Raw genomic sequence first — 17646 nt, forward strand, 5'->3', positions numbered from 1 at the left:
AAAATATCAAAATAGAACTTTGTATTGCAAATCACTACTTTCATAGATTGGTATTCTTAGCTACTTCTATGATTTGTATAACTTTTACATGTAATTTTGAAAAGTAACAAAAGCTAGAGAAAGATGTGTAACATTTCGAAACTGCTTAAATGTCCCATTTTGACACTTGTCTTGCAGTTAGTTTGACATTTTGTAGTTAATGATTCCAAGTTCGTTTAGTTGAGCCATCTCATTCTTCACTTCCTGTAAACCACTCCATAGATTTGTCTTCCTTCATGAAATTAGTTTTCTTTTCTTTGTTTGATTGATGGTCATTGGCTACCAAAATAAAATATGCATTTTGAGATAAATTTTAGGTATCTGTGTATTTTAAGTACATATTTTAATGGCTTGTGTCTTAAAAAATAACAAATCTGGGCTATAGTGAATAATAGGGGGAAAACTGATAAGAATAACTATCTTAAAAATTGTAACAAAAGCTGTAGCAATTCTTGAATCTCTTATCTTTCTCAGAATCATTTTAACAGTTTGAAAGAACATCAGAATTATTCTGTTATATAAATCAAATGTTTGGGGAGTTCCCTGGTGGTCCAGTTGTTAGGACTCGGCGCTGTCACTGCTGTGGCCCAGGTTCAATCCCTGGTCGGAGAACTAAGATCCTGCAAGCTGCATGGTGCAGCCAAAGATAATGTTTGGAGAGATACACTTTTTATACACATGAATTAATTAGGACTAGGGCTTATTATTGTTCATAGGCACTATGAATAATGTTATTTACCTTACATTTACCATGTGCCTTACATTGTTTTAAGAACGTTATAATATCTTTTCATTTAATATGTGTAGCTCATCCTTAAGATTATCCATATTTTACAGATAAACATAAGCTTTTAGTTATTAGTTAAATATAGATGTTTTATAGGTTTTGAAGTAGTAGTGCCTGGGAGGATATATGCTACTTATCCCTTAGGCTAGAACTACTTAAAATAATGTACATATTCTAAATAACATTTTACGTATTTTTCGTTCTGTGGCAAAATTTAGTCTAAAATCTCTGCCTTTTTAGACTTTACAGCCTATAGTAGAGATAGACATTAAATAATCACACAAATATAAAACTAAAACTGTTATAAATACTTCAGAGAAGTACAGGATTTAGTAGAGATTTTGCTCTGATCAGGTAATTACCTGTGCAAGTGTCAGTTGAGCTGAGACCTGAAGGGCAGGTAAGAGTTAACTACAGCAGGGAAAATGAGAACAAAAAAGGCCAGTGATGGGGTTGACTGAAAGATAGGTAGGGGTCAGGCCATGGAGGATCTTGTAGACCTGTTAAGGAGTTTGTCTATCCTAAGAAAAATGGGGTGCTATTGAAAGATTTCATGAAGTAAGTGGTAACATGCTTAGATCTGTGTTTTGGAAAAAAATCACTCTGGTTGCATTTGGAGAACTGATTGAATCATAAGCGGAGTAGTCTTCTGGTACCATTTCTAAATGGTAAGTATCCGAACACTCATACAATAATAATGGCTTTAAAGTTTTCATAACATTTCCAGATCTCTAGACGCTCTGATGTATATTTTTAGATTCCATCATGGAATACTCCCCTTTCTTCTGCCTTTCTATTTAACTACTAGTGAAATTCTGTCCTTCATTTATTGTTTTGAATGCAGGCCCTAATTGTACTTCTTGGAGAAGGGGCTGACTTAAGAGCAAAGAAAAGTTGTGCCTTCTCCTATTTCATGTAGAATGGCTTCTGTTCAGTACACTATGCTCAGTAGATGCTGAACTGAACAAGAGCTAACAGTGTCCATTCTGAGTTGAAAACCAAACTATATAAGCAAATAAACATTTATTTATATAGTCAATCAAAGTCCAGCTTAAGCCCTTTATCCATCTCTCCATTGAACACTAAGCATGTTTATAATCTGGCTTGTGGGACAGGTGCCTTCTTCTAAAGTTAGCTTTCTATGTTCATGTCTGGTTCTCATTTACCATAATATAAACTCCTAGAGATTTGTGAGTGGTTCACAGCTGTCTTCCCAGTAACTTCCAAAGGCCCTGACTTTTCCACCCAGTAAATCAGTAAAAGTTTGCTGATGGCTTGAAGCCTATACTGGATCAGGTGTTATTTCATCTGTTGACTTGGTTGTTCTAGGGGGAAATTTAAGTATATAGCTCGCAGATTGTGGAAGACTTTGAGTTTGAACTTTATACTTCAGAGTCAGTAGGGAACTTCTGAAGTTTCCATGGTCATGTAAAAGCAGATACTTTTTAAAAGTTAGTCTGTTAGTGGTGTCTGAGTATTTAAAGGAAGGAAAAAACTATTAAATCAGGAATGTCATAGTAATACATAGTATACAACTATGAGGTGATCTGTATTAATATACAACTATGAGGGGTGGAAAAGGGGCAAGTGTAAAAAAATATTGTGAAGGAAGAACCACATAAGCTGGTGGTTCATCGGATGTAGAGGGAGAGAAGCTATATATATTCAAACTTTCATCTACTGTTCAGGCAAACATCTACTGTTTGCCTTATTTCTCTGGGCAAACAGGATTCAGCCCAGCTCATAAATAACTTCCTTGGAACAGCCTTCACTATGTCTCTCACCCTACAGAATTGATTCTGAAATCTTTTGTGCTCATAAATGTTGACCATATAGTTAGCATTGCCCTTATCACATCATTAATTTATAAGCCCTGATTATGCCTTCGTTAAGGATTTTAAATTGGGATGACTAGAACAGTGGTAATGACAAAAGTAAATAAGGAAGTTCAGAGAAGGATTTATTTCTGAGGAAAAATTATTTGGTTTTAGATTGCATAATGGAATGTCTTGTGCCTGCCTACATGACCCAGGACTAAGGTTTGGTATACTGCTTTTTTCCCTTGGCTTCACTCTAAAATCTGGGGAGTTCTCAGATAATACATAATAATATGTACCCATGTCTCAGATATACTAGCCTAGGTTAAGACAGCATAAGGTAAAGAGAAACAATATAGTTCAGTAAGTATAAAAATGTGCTATCTATTCAGATAGAACTGGGTCCTCATCTTGCTGTTTTCATTGTTGCTGTTTTACTTTGCAGCTGTGACTTTTCTGAGTTTGTTTCTTCATCAGTAAAATGAATGTCATAGTGGCACTTCAGGATTTCTTGTGGGGGGTCAGGTGTTAAATGAGACTACCTTTATAAGGTGGCTAGCACGTGATTGGTGATTGTGATGCATGTAAGTTTGTAAAGAATGCCTCATCTATCTCCCACAACCTTATCAAAATCAACTATTTTATTCTTAGTAAATGTCGTAAACATATTTATGTAAAACTTGTTCGTTGAACGTGTTGTTTTGAGAAAAAAATCTTAAGGCAGAAAAACATGTTTTTAACCTGAAAAGCAAGAAGTTGCTTGCGTTTGAAAGAAGGATGGAAACATCAATACCAGCTATTGGTAAGTTTTATCATAAAAGCCTAAGCAGAGCATCAGCTCTTTGTGTCTCTCCTGGAGAATGAATTGAGTTGTCTGTAGCCACAAACCTTAGGTGATTCCAAGCAACCACCTTATATAGACTGGAGGAAGAAAGTTTTGCTGGTAGAGGCCATTTACTGGGCATCAAAACAGCTGCTGAGGCAGTAAGAGACCACTGTTCCTGATAATACCATGTTACCCTTAATCCTCTCCACCCCCCGTTAGCCCACTGACTTGTTAAGCCTACTGAGGGAAAATGAATGTAAACGTTTATTGGTCAAGTGTATGTATGACCAATAATTTTTCTTTGTATTGCCTACCCTCTGTCATCCTGAAACAACAGGTTTTACATTTAACCTTGAATTCCCACTCAGAACAAAACACAAATGAGTAAATACTTATTTCTTCCTATATAGGACCTATATATCCTAAACCAGGGTGTCAGGGCTTTCATCCAGGGACAGGAAGAAAGCACAGTTCCATTTACAACTGCCCTAAGTCAAGTGCCCCACTTTTCATCCAAAATCCCTCAAAGACCTGCTTTCCTATTTTTCCTCGAAGCAAGCTGACTAGCAGAGCCCCTTACCCCCTGGGTGCACTCTGATTTCCCATTGAAATATCAAAGCCTAAACATAGGGTGTGACTACTTTTGATATCTAAGGCACTAGTTTGAATAAAATATAAGTGCTTCTGTTCTGCTTTAGTTAAATATGTGTTCAAATTATGGTTGGAATTCTCTCCCAGTTCACTCCATACAACCTTTCATCAGGGACTTTGTTCTTTTTTTTGTTTGTTTAATCTAATTTATTTTTTTATACAGCAGGTTCTTATTAGTCATCAGTTTTCTACACATAAGTGGATACATGTGAATCCCAATCGCCCAATTCATCCCACGACCACCACGACTCCCCTGTGGCTTTCCCTCCTTGGTGTCCATACGTTTGTTCTCTACATCTGTGTCTCAATTTCTGCCCTGCAAACCGGTTCATCTGTATCATTTTTCTGGGTTCCACATATATGCATTAATATACGATATTTGTTTTTCTCTTTCTGACTTACTTCACTCTGTATGACAGTCTCTAGATCCATCCACGTCTCAACAAATGACCCAATTTCGTTCCTTTTTATGGCTGAGTAATATTCCATTGTATATATGTACCACATCTTCTTTATCCATTCGTCTGTCAGTGGGCATTTAGGTTGCTTCCATGACCTGGCTATTGTAAATAGTGCTGCAATGAACATTGGGGTGCATGTGTCTTTTTGAATTATGGTTTTCTCTGGGTATATGCCCAGTAGTGGGATTGCTGGATCATATGGTAATTCTACTTTTAGTTTTTTAAGGAACCTCCATACTGTTCTCCATAGTGGCTGTATCAATTTACGTTCCCACCAACAGTGCAAGAGGGTTCCCTTTTCTCCACACCCTCTCCAGCATTTGTTGTTTGTAGATTTTCTGATGATGCCCATTCTAACTGGTGTGAGGTGATACCTCATTGTAGTTTTGATTTGCATTTCTGTAATAATTAGTGATCTTGAGCAGCTTTTCATGTGCTTCTTGGCCATCTGTATGTCTTCTTTGGAGAAATGTCTATTTAGGTCTTCTGCCCATTTTTGGGTTGGGTTGTTTCTTTAGTATTGAGCTGCATGAGCTGTTTGTATGTTTTGGAGATTAATCCTTTGTTGATTCGTTTGCAAATGTTTTCTCTCATTCTGAGGGTTGTCTTTTTGTCTTCTTTATGGTTTCCTTTGCTGTGCAAAAGCTTTGAAGTTTCATTAGGTCCCATTTGTTTATTTTTGTTTTCATTTCCATTACTCTTGGAGGTGGATCAAAAAAGATCTTGCTGTGATTTATGTCAAAGGGTGTTCTTCCTATGTTTTCCGCTAAGAGTTTTATAGTGTCTGGTCTTACATTTATAAGTCTTTAATCCATTTGGAGTTTATTTTTGTGTATGGTGTTAGGTAGTGTTCTAATTCATTCTTTTACATATAGCTCTCCAGTTTTCCCAGCACGACTTATTGAAGAGGCTGTCCTTTCTCCATTGTATATCTTTGCCTCCTTTGTCATAGATTAGTTGACCATAGGTGCGTGGGTTTATCTCTGGGCTTTCTGTCTTGTTCCATTGACCTGTGTTTCTGTTTTTGTGCCAGTACCATATTGTCTTGATTACTGTAGCTTTGTGGTATAGTCTGAAGTCAGGGAGTCTGATTCCTCCAGCTCCATTTTTTTCCCTCAAGGCTGCTTTGGCTATTTGGGGTCTTTTGTGTCTCCATACAAATTTTAAGATTTTTTGTTCTAGCTCTGTAAAAAATGCCATTGGTAATTTGATAGGGATTGCATTGAATCTGTAGATTGCTTTGGGTAGTATAGTCATTTTCACAATACTGATTCTTCCAATCCAAGAACATGGTATATCTCTCCATCTGTTGGTATCATCTTTAATTTCTTTCATCAGTGTCCTATAGTTTTCTGCATACAGGTCTTTTGTCTCCCTAGGTAGGTTTATTCCTAGGTATTTTATTCTTTTTGTTGCTATGGTAAATGGGAGTGTTCCCTTAATTTCTCTTTCAGATTTTTCATCACTAGTGTAGAGGAATGCAAGAGATTTCTGTGCATTCATTTTGTATGCTGCAATTTTACCAAATTCATCGATTAGTTCTAGTAGTTTTCTGGTGGCATCTTTAGGATTCTCTGTGTATAGTATCATGTCATCTGCAAACAGTGTCAGTTTTACTTCTTTTTTTCCAATTTGTATTCCTTTTATTTCTTTTTCTTCTATGATTGCCATGGCTAGGACTTCCAAAACTATGTTGAATAAGAGTGGCAAGAGTGGACATCCTTGTCTTGTTCCTGATCTTAGAGGAAATGTTTTCAGTTTTTCACCATTGAGAATGATGTTTGCTGTGGGTTTGTCATAGATGGCCTTTATTATGTTGAGGTAGGTTCCCTGTATGCCCACTTTCTGGAGGGTGTTTATTATAAATGGGTGTTAAATTTCTCAAAAGCTTTTTCTGCATCTATTGAGATGATCCTATGGTTTTTAATCTTCAATTTGTTAATATGGTGTATCACATTGATTGATTAGCATATATTGAAGAATCCTTGCATCCTTGGGATAAATCCCACTTGATCATGGTGTATGATCCTTTTAATGTGTTGTTGGATTCTGCTTGCTAGTATTTTGTTGAGGATTTTTGCATCTATATTCATCAGTGGTATTGGTCTATAATTTTCTTTTTTTGTAGTATCTTTTTCTGGTTTTGGTGTCGGGGTGATGGTGGCCTCATAGAATGAGTTTGGGAGTGTTCCTTCCTCCTCAGTTCTTTGGAAGAGTTTGAGAAGGATGTGTGTTAGCTCTTCTGTAAATGTTTCATAGAATTCACCTGTGAAGCCATCTGGTCTTAGACTTTTGTTTGTTGGAAGATTTTTAATCACAGTTTCAATTTCATGACTTGTGATTGGTCGGTTCATATTTTCTATTTCTTCATGGTTCAGTCTTGGGAAGTTATACCTTTCTAAGAATTTGTACATTTCTTCCAGGTTGTCCATTTTATTGGCATAGAGTTGCTTGTAGTAGTCTCTTAGGATGCTTTGTATTTCTGTGGTGTCTGTTGTAACTTCTCCTTTTTCATTTCTAATTTTATTGATTTGAGTCCTCTCCCTCTTTTTCTTGATGAGTCTGACTAATGGTTTATCAATTTTCTTTATCTTCTCAAAGAACCAGCTTTTAGTTTTATTGATCTTTGCTATTGTTTTCTTTGTTTCCATTTCATTTATTTCTGCTCTGATCTTTATGATTTCTTTCCTTCTGCTAACTTTGGGTTTTGTTTGTTGTTCTTTCTCTACTTCCTTTAGGTGTAAGGTCAGATTGTTTATTTGAGATTTTTCTTGTTTCTTGAGGTACGCTTGTATAGCTATAAACTTCCCTCTTAGAACTGCTTTTGCTGCATCCCATAGGTTTTGGATCGTCGTGTTTTCATTGTCATTTGTCTCTAGGTATTTTTTGATTTCTTCTTTGATTTCTTCAGTGATCTCTTGGTTATTTAGTAACGTATTGTTTAGCCTCTACGTTTGTGTGTCTTTTTTACGTTTTTTTCCCTGTAATTCATTTCTAATCTCATAGCATTGTGGTCAGAAAAGATGCTTGATATGATTTCAATTTTCTTAAATTAACTGAGGCTTGATTTGTGACCCAAGATGTGATCTATCCTGGAGAATATTCTGTGCACACTTGAGAAGAAAGTGTAATCTGCTGTTTTTGGATGGAATGTCCTATAAATATCAGTTAAATCTATCTGGTATATTGTGTCATTTAAAGCTTGTGTTTCCTTATTTACTTTCATTTTGGATGATCTGTCCATTGGTGTAAGTGAGGTGTTACAGTCCCCCACTAGTACTGTGTTACTGTCAATTTCCTATTTTATAGCTGTTAGCAGTTGCCTTATGTATTGAGGTGCTCCTATGTTGGGTGCATATACATTTATAATTGTTATATCTTCTTCTTTGATTGATCCTTTGATCATTATGTAGTGTCCTTCCTTGTCTCTTGTAACATTCTTTATTTTAAAGTCTATTTTATCTGATATGAGTATTGCGACTTCAGCTTTCTTTTGATTTCCAGTTGCATGGACTATCTTTTTCCATCCCCTCACTTTCATTCGTATGTGTCCCTAGGTCTGAAGTGGGTATCTTGTGGACAGCATATATATGGGTCTTGTTTTTGTATCCATTCAGCCAGCCTGTGTCTTTTGATTGGCGCATTTAATCCATTCACGTTTAAGGTAATTATTGATATGTATGTTCATATAACCATTTTCTTAATTGTTTTAGGCTTGTTTTTGTAGGTCCTTTTCTTCTCTTGTGTTTCCCACTTAGAAAAGTTCCTTTAGCATTTGTTGTAGAGCTGGTTTGGTGGTGCTGAATTCTCTTAGCTTTTGCTTGTCTGTAAAGCTTTTGATTTCTCCATAGAATCTGAATGAGATCCTTGCCGGGTAGAGTAATCTTGGCTGTAGGTTCTTCCCTTTCATTATTCTAAGTATATCATGCCACTCCCTTCTGGCTTGTAGAGTTTCTGCTGAGAAATCAGCTGTTATCCTTATGGGAGTTCCCTTGTATGTTATTTGTTGTTTTTCCCTTGCTGCTTTCAATAATTTTTCTTTGTCTTTAATTTTTGCCAATTTGATTACTATGTGTCTCGGTGTGTTCCTCCTTGGGTTTATCCTGTATGGGACTCGCTGCACTTCCTGGACTTGGGTGGCTATTTCCTTTCCTGTGTTAGGGAAGTTTTCAACTATAATGTCTTCAAATATTTTCTCTGGTCTTTTTTCTCTCTCTTCTCCTCTGGGACCCCTATAATGCAAATGTTGTTGTGTTTAATGTTGTTGCAGAGGTCTCTTAGGCTGTCTTCATTTCTTTTCATTCTTTTTTCTTTTTTCTGTTCCACAGCAGTGAATTCCACCATTCTGTCTTCCAGGTCAGTTATCCGTTCTTCTGCCTCAGTTATTCTGCTACTGATTCCTTCTAGTGTATTTTTCATTTCAGTTATTGTATTGTTCATCTCTGTTCTTTAATTCTTCTAGGTCTTTGTTAATTAAACCTTTCTTGCATCTTCTCTATCTTTGCCTCCATTCTCTCTCCGTGGTCCTGGATCATCTTCACTATCATTATTCTGAATTCTTTTTCTGGAAGGTTACTTATCTCCACTTCATTTAGTTGTTTTTCTGGGGTTTTATCTTGTTCCTTCATGTGGTACATAGCCCTCTGCCTTTTCATCTTGTCTGTCTCTCTCTGAATGTGGTTTTTGTTCCACAGGCTGCAGGATTGTAGTTCTTCTTGCTTCTGCTGTCTGCCCTCTGGTGGATGAGGTTATCTAAGAGGCTTGTGCAAGTTTCCTGATGGGAGGGACTGGTGGTGGGTAGAGCTGACTGTTGCTCTGGTGGGCAGAGCTCAGTAAAACTTTAATCTGCTTGACTGCTGATGGGTGGGGCTGGGTTCCCTCCCTGTTGGTTGTTTGGCCTGAGGCAACCCAACCCTGGAGCCTACCTGGGCTCTTTGGTGGGGCTAATGGCAGACTCTGGGAGGGCTCACTCCAAGGAGTTCTTCCCAGAACTTCTGCTGCCAGTGTCCTTGTCCCCATGGTGAGCCACAGCCACCCCCCACCTCTGCAGGAGACCCTCCAACACTAGCAGGTAGGTCTGGTTCAGTCTCCCCTGGGGTCACTGCTCCTTCCCCTGGGTCCCAATGCGCACACTACTTTGTGTGTGCCCTCCAAGAGTGGAGTCTCTTTCTCCCCCAGTCCTGTTGACGTCCTGCAATCAAATCCTGCTAGCCTTCAAAGTCTGATTCTCTAGGAATTCCTCCTCCCTTTGCCGGACCCCCAGGTTGGGAAGTCTGACGTGGGGCTCAGAACCTTCACTCCAGTGGGTGGACTTCTGTAGTATGAGTGTTCTCCAGTCTGTGAGTCACCCACCCAGCAGTTATGGGGTTTGATTTTACTGTGATTGTGCCCCTCCTACTGTCTCATTGTGGGTTCTCCTTTGTCTTTGGATGTGGGGTATCTTTTTTGGTGAGTTCCAGTGTCTTTCTGTCGATGATTGTCCAGCAGCTAGTTGTGATTCTGGTGTTCTCACAAGAGGGAGTGAGAGCATGTCCTTCTACTCCGCCATCTTGGTTCAGGGCCAGGGACTTTGTTCTTAATGCTTTCACCAATTCTTTAGTCCTTAGCAATCTGCTAGAAGACTTCTGTGGCAGCTTATTTTCACTACTGAAGGCAGGATTTCATCAAAGGGGGTAGCAAAGCATCACAGGAATTCAGGTTGTAGTAGAGTCAAACCTGGGTTCAAGTGTCACTCAGTCATCTTGGGCAAATGATTTAACCTCTCTAAGCCTCTGTTTCCTTATGTACAAAGTGGAGATACTAGTATTTACCTTGGGGTTGGCTGTGAATATTAAGTGAGGTTATGAATGTAAAATCCTTAACACATTGCATGGAACATTTTAAATATCTAGTAAATCTTACCTGTTATGAGGATCAAAGACTGTAGGCAAAGGGGCTAGGAGAGAGGGGAAGGATGCTAAAAGGAAGTTCTTATCATTTAGCCTATGATAGACCCTATTTACTTTCAAATATGAGTGAACAAATAAAAATGCTTGGAGGTGTTACAAGGGAAGAGACTATACTGTCAGTCAAATTTGTTCAGTGATTACTATGGCCAGGGAATGGAACACAAATAGGCAAGACCCCTACCTTCAGGAGTCTTAAGAGTCTAGTTTCTCAGTAAAACTTCAGTAGCGACTGCTAATCTCGTAAGAATGTGGTAAAAATAAATAGGTGAAACTCTGAAATAATGTGAGTCTCATTATAGAATTAGAGAGAACCATAAGAAATCTGCCAGTCCCATCTTCAGATGGGTGAAAATCTGGGACACAGGCATTATAAGAAGTAAAAAGGATCACTGCTGGTAGAATGTCATTCTGGTTCTGTTTCAAATCGAGAAATGTCAGAGAGGTACTCAACCTTTATAAATAATAATTTAAATGAAAATTAGGGTGTGGTTGACAAAGTATTTCCAGTTCATGCGATTATTTTCAAATTAATATAAAATACCATTGTTCAAAACCACTTAAATCCCAACAAAAAAGAAATATGCAAATAAATTGTGGTACTTATAGCATGTCATGACTAAAAATCAGGTTTTCAAAGACTAAATAATGACATCGGGAAATGCTTTATGGTAAGTGAAAAAAAAAGCAAGCATAGATATAGTATGGTTCTATTTTTTACAATAGAAATAGAAAAGTGTATAGTATTACAAAGCTATAGTAACCAAAACAGTATGGTACTGGCATAAAAACAGATACGTAGATCAGTGGAACAGAATGGAAAGCCCAGAGATAAACGCACACATACGGTTAATTTATGACAAAGAAGTCAAAAATATATTGGGAAAAGATAGTCTCTTCAATAAATGGGGTTGGAAAAACTTGACAGCCACATGTGAAAGAATGAAACTGGACCACTATCTTTCACCATGCACAAAAATTAATTCAAAATGGATTAAAGACTTGAATGTAAGACCTGAAATCACAAAACTCCTAGAAGAAACAGTGGGTAAGGTCCTTGACATTGGTCTTGGCAACTGTTATTTGGATTTCACACCAAAAGCAAAGGCAACAAATGCAAAAATAAACAGTGGGACTACATCAAACTAAAAAGCTTCTGTACAGTATAGGAAACCATCAACAAAATGAAAAGGCAACCTACCAAATGGGAGAAAATATTTGCAAATCATGTATCTGACAAGGGGGTTAATATCCAAAATATATAAAGAACTCAAACAACTCAACAGAAAAAAAAAATCCAATTAAAAAATGGTCAGGGCTTCCCTGGTGGCGCAGTGGTTGAGAGTCTGCCTGCTGATGCAGGGGACACGGGTTCGTGCCCTGGTCCGGGAAGATTCCACATGCCACGGAGCGGCTAGGCCCGTGAGCCGTGGCTGCTGAGCCTGCGTGTCCGGAGCCTGTGCTCTGCAATGGGAGAGGCCACAACAGTGAGAGGCCCGTGTACCGCAAAAAAAAAAAGAAAAAAAAAAACATGGTCAGAGGAAATGAATAGACATTTTTCCAAAGAAGACATACAAGTGGCCAACAGGTACATGAAAAGGTGTTCAACATCACTAATTAGTAGGGAAATACAAATTAAAACCACAATGAGATATCATCTCCCACCTGTTAGAATGGCTGTTAACAAGAAATAACAAGTGTTGGTGAGGATGTGGAGAAAAGGGAATACTTGTGCACTGTTGGATGCAGCCACTATGTACAACAGTATGGCGGTTCCTAAAAAAGTTAAAAATAGAACTACCATATGTTCTAGCAATTCCACTTCTGGTATTATCTGAAGGAAACAAAATCACTATCTTGAAAATATACCTGCACACCCACACCTATGTTCAGTGCAGCATTATTTGCAATAGTCAAGACATGAAATGGAAACAACTTAAGTGTCCATCAGTGGATGAATGGATAAAGAAAATGTGACTATCTTTTTATCTATCTATATCTATATATCTATATCTATATATCTTAAAAAAGAAGGAAATCCTGCCATTTGTGACAACACGGATGGAACTTGAGGGCATTGTGCTAAGTGAAATAAGTGAGACAGAGAAAGGCAAATACTGTGTGATCTCACTTATAATATGTGAAATCTAAAAAAAGCTGAACTCAGGACTTCCCTGGTGGTCCAGTGGTTACAAATCCACCTTCCAATGCAGGGGACGTGGGTTCGATCCCTGGTCAGGGAATTAAGATCCCACATGCCACGGGGCGACTGAGCCTGCGCGCTCTGGAGCCTGTGCACCACAACTAGAGAGAAGCCTGCCCGCGGCAACGAAGAGCCCACACGCTGCAACTAAGACCTGACACAGCCTAAATAAATAAATATTAAACAAAAATTAAAAATAAATTTAAAAACCTGAACTCATAGATACACCACCAAATGGTGGTTGCCAGAGGAGGCGGGGAGAGCGGGGGGAGTGGGTGAAGGTAGTGGAAAGTACAAGTTTCCAGTAATAAGATAAATAAGTTCTGGAGATATAATCTACAGCATGGTGACTGTAGTTAACAAGATTGTGTAAGTTAACAAGATTGTGTATTTGAGAGTTGCTAAGAGAGTGTATCTTAAAAGTTCTCATCACAAGAAAAAAAACCGTAACTGTGTGGTGATGGATGTTAACTAAGTTTATTGTGTTAATCATTATGTTATACACCTAAAACTAATACAGTGTTATATGTCAATTTTATCCCAATTTTAAAAAGTGTGTAAAAGAAACCAATAGTTAATTACTGATAAAGCTGCCTGGTGAGATTACAAGTAAATTTATTCTCTTCTTAAAACTTCTTTTGAATAAAATAAACATTTCAAAGAAAATGCTTCAGGCTCTTAAAATACTTGAGATCTATGGTGAATTAGGTTTCAGTTTAACAAAAATCACATTAAAAATCTCTTAGTTTAGGTAAGCTACCACAAAACAATACCAAGACAAAAAGCAGTACTTGAGAAGGGGAAAACTTTCAATACTACTTTAACTCATATTGTTGTAGTATATAAATAATTATGTACTCCTGCCTATAAGGACTGACTACTGGTCAATAGATAACTTGGATTTATTAATAACATTCATAGATCTAATTCTGACATATCTCTTAAGTCATACCTTGAGAACAGCTATAAGCTTGAGAAGGATCAACTATTATGTCCATTGGGAATGAGTTGTGTGATTCCTGAAAATGTTTCTCCACCACCTCTCCTGTATCACTGGATGAAGATGATGATGAAGACAATCCCAGTCTAACGTATCTTCCTTTTCTACCACAGAGTGAACAATCTACCGGTGTGGCACTAGGTCCCCGGGGCAGTTGAACTTCATCTCTGTGGTAGTTTCTAACAGCTCCACTGTGATGCACAGAGCGTTCTCGTTGCCATATATAATGGGTTGGAGCAATGGCCATAACCTATGGTGGAAAGCTTTCTTTTAGAATTTTAATAAGATTTTAAAATTTAGTAAAATTAAGAATAAAAATTATAAATCAAGAACAAGCTACCTGTAAAACTAGATCTAAAAATCTGTCACCGATTTTTTTTTTTTTTAGAAAAAAAGCATTTCCAGATAAGGCTATATTACCTATAAAGTGATTCATTGCTTGGATCCGTAAGATAATAATTGACAAAGTATTTAAATTATTTCAAACAGGAAATAGAACTGAAGCAACCTTCCAGGTTTTTCAATTCTGGATATTATAGGTTTGGGAAAAATAATACAGTTAGTCCAAAACAATACATAATTCTCTGGAATGTACTGGGTTGAAAACAATATTTTTAATTGAGGTTTCCAGCTATGTATGTTAGGCTAATCTTAACATGTTTGCAATCACAGCGAGAGATATGGTGAATGAAAACACAGGTAAGGTGCTTAACCTCTCGGTTCCTATTTTCTTGTCTGTGGTATGGAGAGAATAATGATGTCTATTGCAGAGGGTTGTTGCAAGGATTAGATGAGGGATTATCAGAAAGTACTCAAGATTCCACACTACCTCTCAGGCACTGTTCTCTAAGGTCGGTTAGAGAACACACTGCCTTTAGAGTCAGGATAGACTTAGTTTCTTATTCTGGCTCTGCCACTTCCTAGTTGTATGATACTTTGCAAGTTACTTAACCTTTCTGAGCCTCAATATCTTCATATGGAAAACTGGGGATACCATCTGCCTCATAGGATTGTCCTGAAGGTTAAATATGTGTAAAATCCTTATCACATAGTAAACAATATGAAATGATATTAGCGAATGATAGCCATTTAAGACAAGCTAGCGAAGTGTACCTACCTGCTGACCTCATGGTGTCTAAAACTTCTAAACAGAATATTAGAATGTTACTTCTAAGCAAAAATGTTTAGTTGCGGTTATCAGTGACCCAAGGTAAATGAGAATTGTAGAATTTGAGAGCTAGACAGTGCTTTAAAAAAAATTATTTTATTCAAGTATCTAGACAAAATTATTATTCAAAAAAGACAGACAGTGCTTTATTAATTGCCTAGACGAGTGATTTTCAAACTGGTTTGAGGAGCCCTAGGTTTCACAGACAACATTAGGGGTCGCAGGAGGGGCTAAGGGAAGACACAGCAGGTGGAGGACCTCAATTTGGGGGATTGTGTGTAAAATTTTGTTTGGAAAGAAGGCTTTTGCTGTGAAGAATGAAAACCTTAAAACCCCCAGATTAAAGCTGATTCCCTCAGAAAATAGGGTTATTGTGCCTCCCCCAAGACAATGCATAAAGAATACTAGCAACCCTAATTTTTAAAGTGTACTTTAGGATTGGATTTATTTTATAATCTACTTCTTAAATCCTTCAAAACAGTTTTCAACCAAAGACATGTAATAAAGTTATATATCTTTTAAAAGGTAGAAGTAAATAAAGATATTAACTCTAAATATACACATTTCTATGCCAATGTAAAACTAGGTGCAGAGATACCCAAGGTGAGGAAGTAGAATATCAAATTTTCTTATTCCTTCCATATTTATCTACTATTTTTCTCAGCATTTCTGTTTTTATTGCTCATGTCTGGAATACCTTTCCCTTTATTTGTCTTAGTATTTCTTTTCCTTCAATGCCCAACGTAAGTCCCACCTTTCTAGAAACTCCAGCTTTCAGATTTTCTTGTTTTATTATTAATGCTATATTAGGACTCAGCATGTAAACGTTAGCACTCAGATGTACCTTTTTTTTTTTTTTTTTTTGCGGTACGCGGGCCTCTCACTGTTGTGGCCTCTCCCATTGCGGAGCACAGGCTCCGGACGCGCAGGCTCAGCGGCCATGGCTCACAGGCCCAGCGGCATGTGGGATCTTCCCGGACCAGGGCATGAACCCATGTCCCCTGCATCGGCAGGCGGACTCTCAACCACTGCGCCACCAGGGAAGCCCCAGATGTACCTTTTTATGCATGTAACCTATTCTGCCGAAAGCCCCTTCTGGACAGGAATAGTTTCTCATACACCACTTTCAAATGCCTTCTCCACAATATTATGCAGTCATTAAATATTTTTAATGATAGATGAAAATATATTAGAATTAGAGGCCACTAACATTATGAGCCTTCAGCAATATGATTTTTGTAGGAATCCTATATAGCAAAGTCTAGTGAAAAGAGCAGAGGGAAACATGAAGTAAAGGGCACAATATAGAAGATTTGGTACTGTTCTTTCTGCAATAAGCTAGGCATCATAGTCTCTCCACATGTTAACCCACCTAGAAAAATGCATGCACACTTACCTATTATGCTATTTAATTCCTGAGATAACATAATAGATATAAGTGCATTTTCTAAACTAACCAACATAAGAGATGGAGGCTAGATGTCAGAGAAAACAGAACACTGGGAAGCCATTAGATGTGAAGTCAAGTTCTGGCTCTGCCACTTAACTGATATATGATCTTGAGTAAATCTCAACCTCCTTGGTCCTCACAAGTATTTTTGTAAGGATAAGAAGATAATTTATATGAAAATATAAATTTGTAAAGCACAATGCAAGTGTATAATTACTGTAAGCCAGTTTGTGGCTACTATCATAACTTGAGTTTATTTTAGGATATGTGACTAAAAAATGGGTTGACAGTATGCCAGTACTGGACTCTTAATAACAAATGCATAGAAAACTAAATTTCTAACAGCATGTCTTGCTACTATAATGCAGCAAACTTCAGGGCAAGGATGATGTAATACTTCTTTATAATAAACCTCCACAACACTGAACTTAGTGTCTTACTCATAAATTAGCTGTTAAATGAATACTTAAGAGAACAGGATAAAATCTACTAGGTAATTTCTTTTTCTGTACACCAACATGATTCAAAGGTACCTGGTTGGAACAACCAAAAAAAAAAGATCTTATCTTTATCTAGCTTATCTATCTGGATAAGGGTCAGTGCTAGGTGAGCTCGGTAAAGAATTATGTTTTGGAGGGCTTCCCTGGTGGCGCAGTGGTTGAGAATCTGCCTGCTAATGCAGGGGACACGGGTTCGAGCCCTGGTCTGGGAGGATCCCACATGCCGCGGAGCAACTAGGCCTATGAGCCACAAGTACTGAGCCTGCGCGTCTGGAGCCTGTGCTCCACAACAAGAGAGGCCGCGATAGTTAGAGGCCCGTGCACCGCAATGAAGAGTGGCCCCCGCTTGCCACAACTAGAGAAAGCCTTCGCACAGAAACGAAGACCTAACACAGCAAAAATAAATTAATTAATAAATCCCTACCCCCAACATCCAAAAAATAAAAATAAAAGAAGTTTTTTTAAAATTTATTTATTTTTGGCTGCGTTGTTGCTGCACACGGGCTTTCTCTAGTTGCGGCGAGTGGGGGCTACTCTTCATTGTGGTGCACAGGTTTCTCATTGTGGTGGCTTTTCTTTGCTGCAGAGCACGGGCTACAGGCATGCGGGCTTCAATAGTTGTGGCACATGGGCTTAGTTGCTCCGCGGCATGTGGGATCTTCCCAGACTAGGGCTCGAACCCATGTCCCCCACATTGGCAGGCGGATTCTTAACCGCTGCACCACCAGGGAAGCCCAAGAATTGTTTTATAGTTTTGTTTATTTAAAAAAAGTTTTTAATCAAGTATAGTTGATCTACA

The 17646-nt window shown here is 37.9% G+C and overlaps 1 protein-coding gene across 1 annotated transcript in view; it reads right to left on the bottom strand.

The window, feature by feature from the left end:
* Nucleotides 1-6: 6 nt before the first annotated feature.
* SPDYA (speedy/RINGO cell cycle regulator family member A) overlaps nt 7-17646 on the bottom strand; it is a 35319-nt gene continuing 17679 nt past the window's right edge. Inside the window, exons 6-7 of the mRNA XM_065891385.1 lie at nt 13682-13979; nt 7-318 (exon numbers count right to left, since the gene is read on the bottom strand). Coding sequence (XP_065747457.1) covers nt 230-318; nt 13682-13979 — 387 coding nt within the window. The 3' untranslated portion in view covers nt 7-229. The remainder of the gene's footprint in view (nt 319-13681; nt 13980-17646) is intronic.

This window comes from Phocoena phocoena, chromosome 14, assembly GCF_963924675.1.
Source record: "Phocoena phocoena chromosome 14, mPhoPho1.1, whole genome shotgun sequence".
In the NCBI taxonomy this organism is placed as follows: domain Eukaryota; kingdom Metazoa; phylum Chordata; class Mammalia; order Artiodactyla; family Phocoenidae; genus Phocoena; species Phocoena phocoena.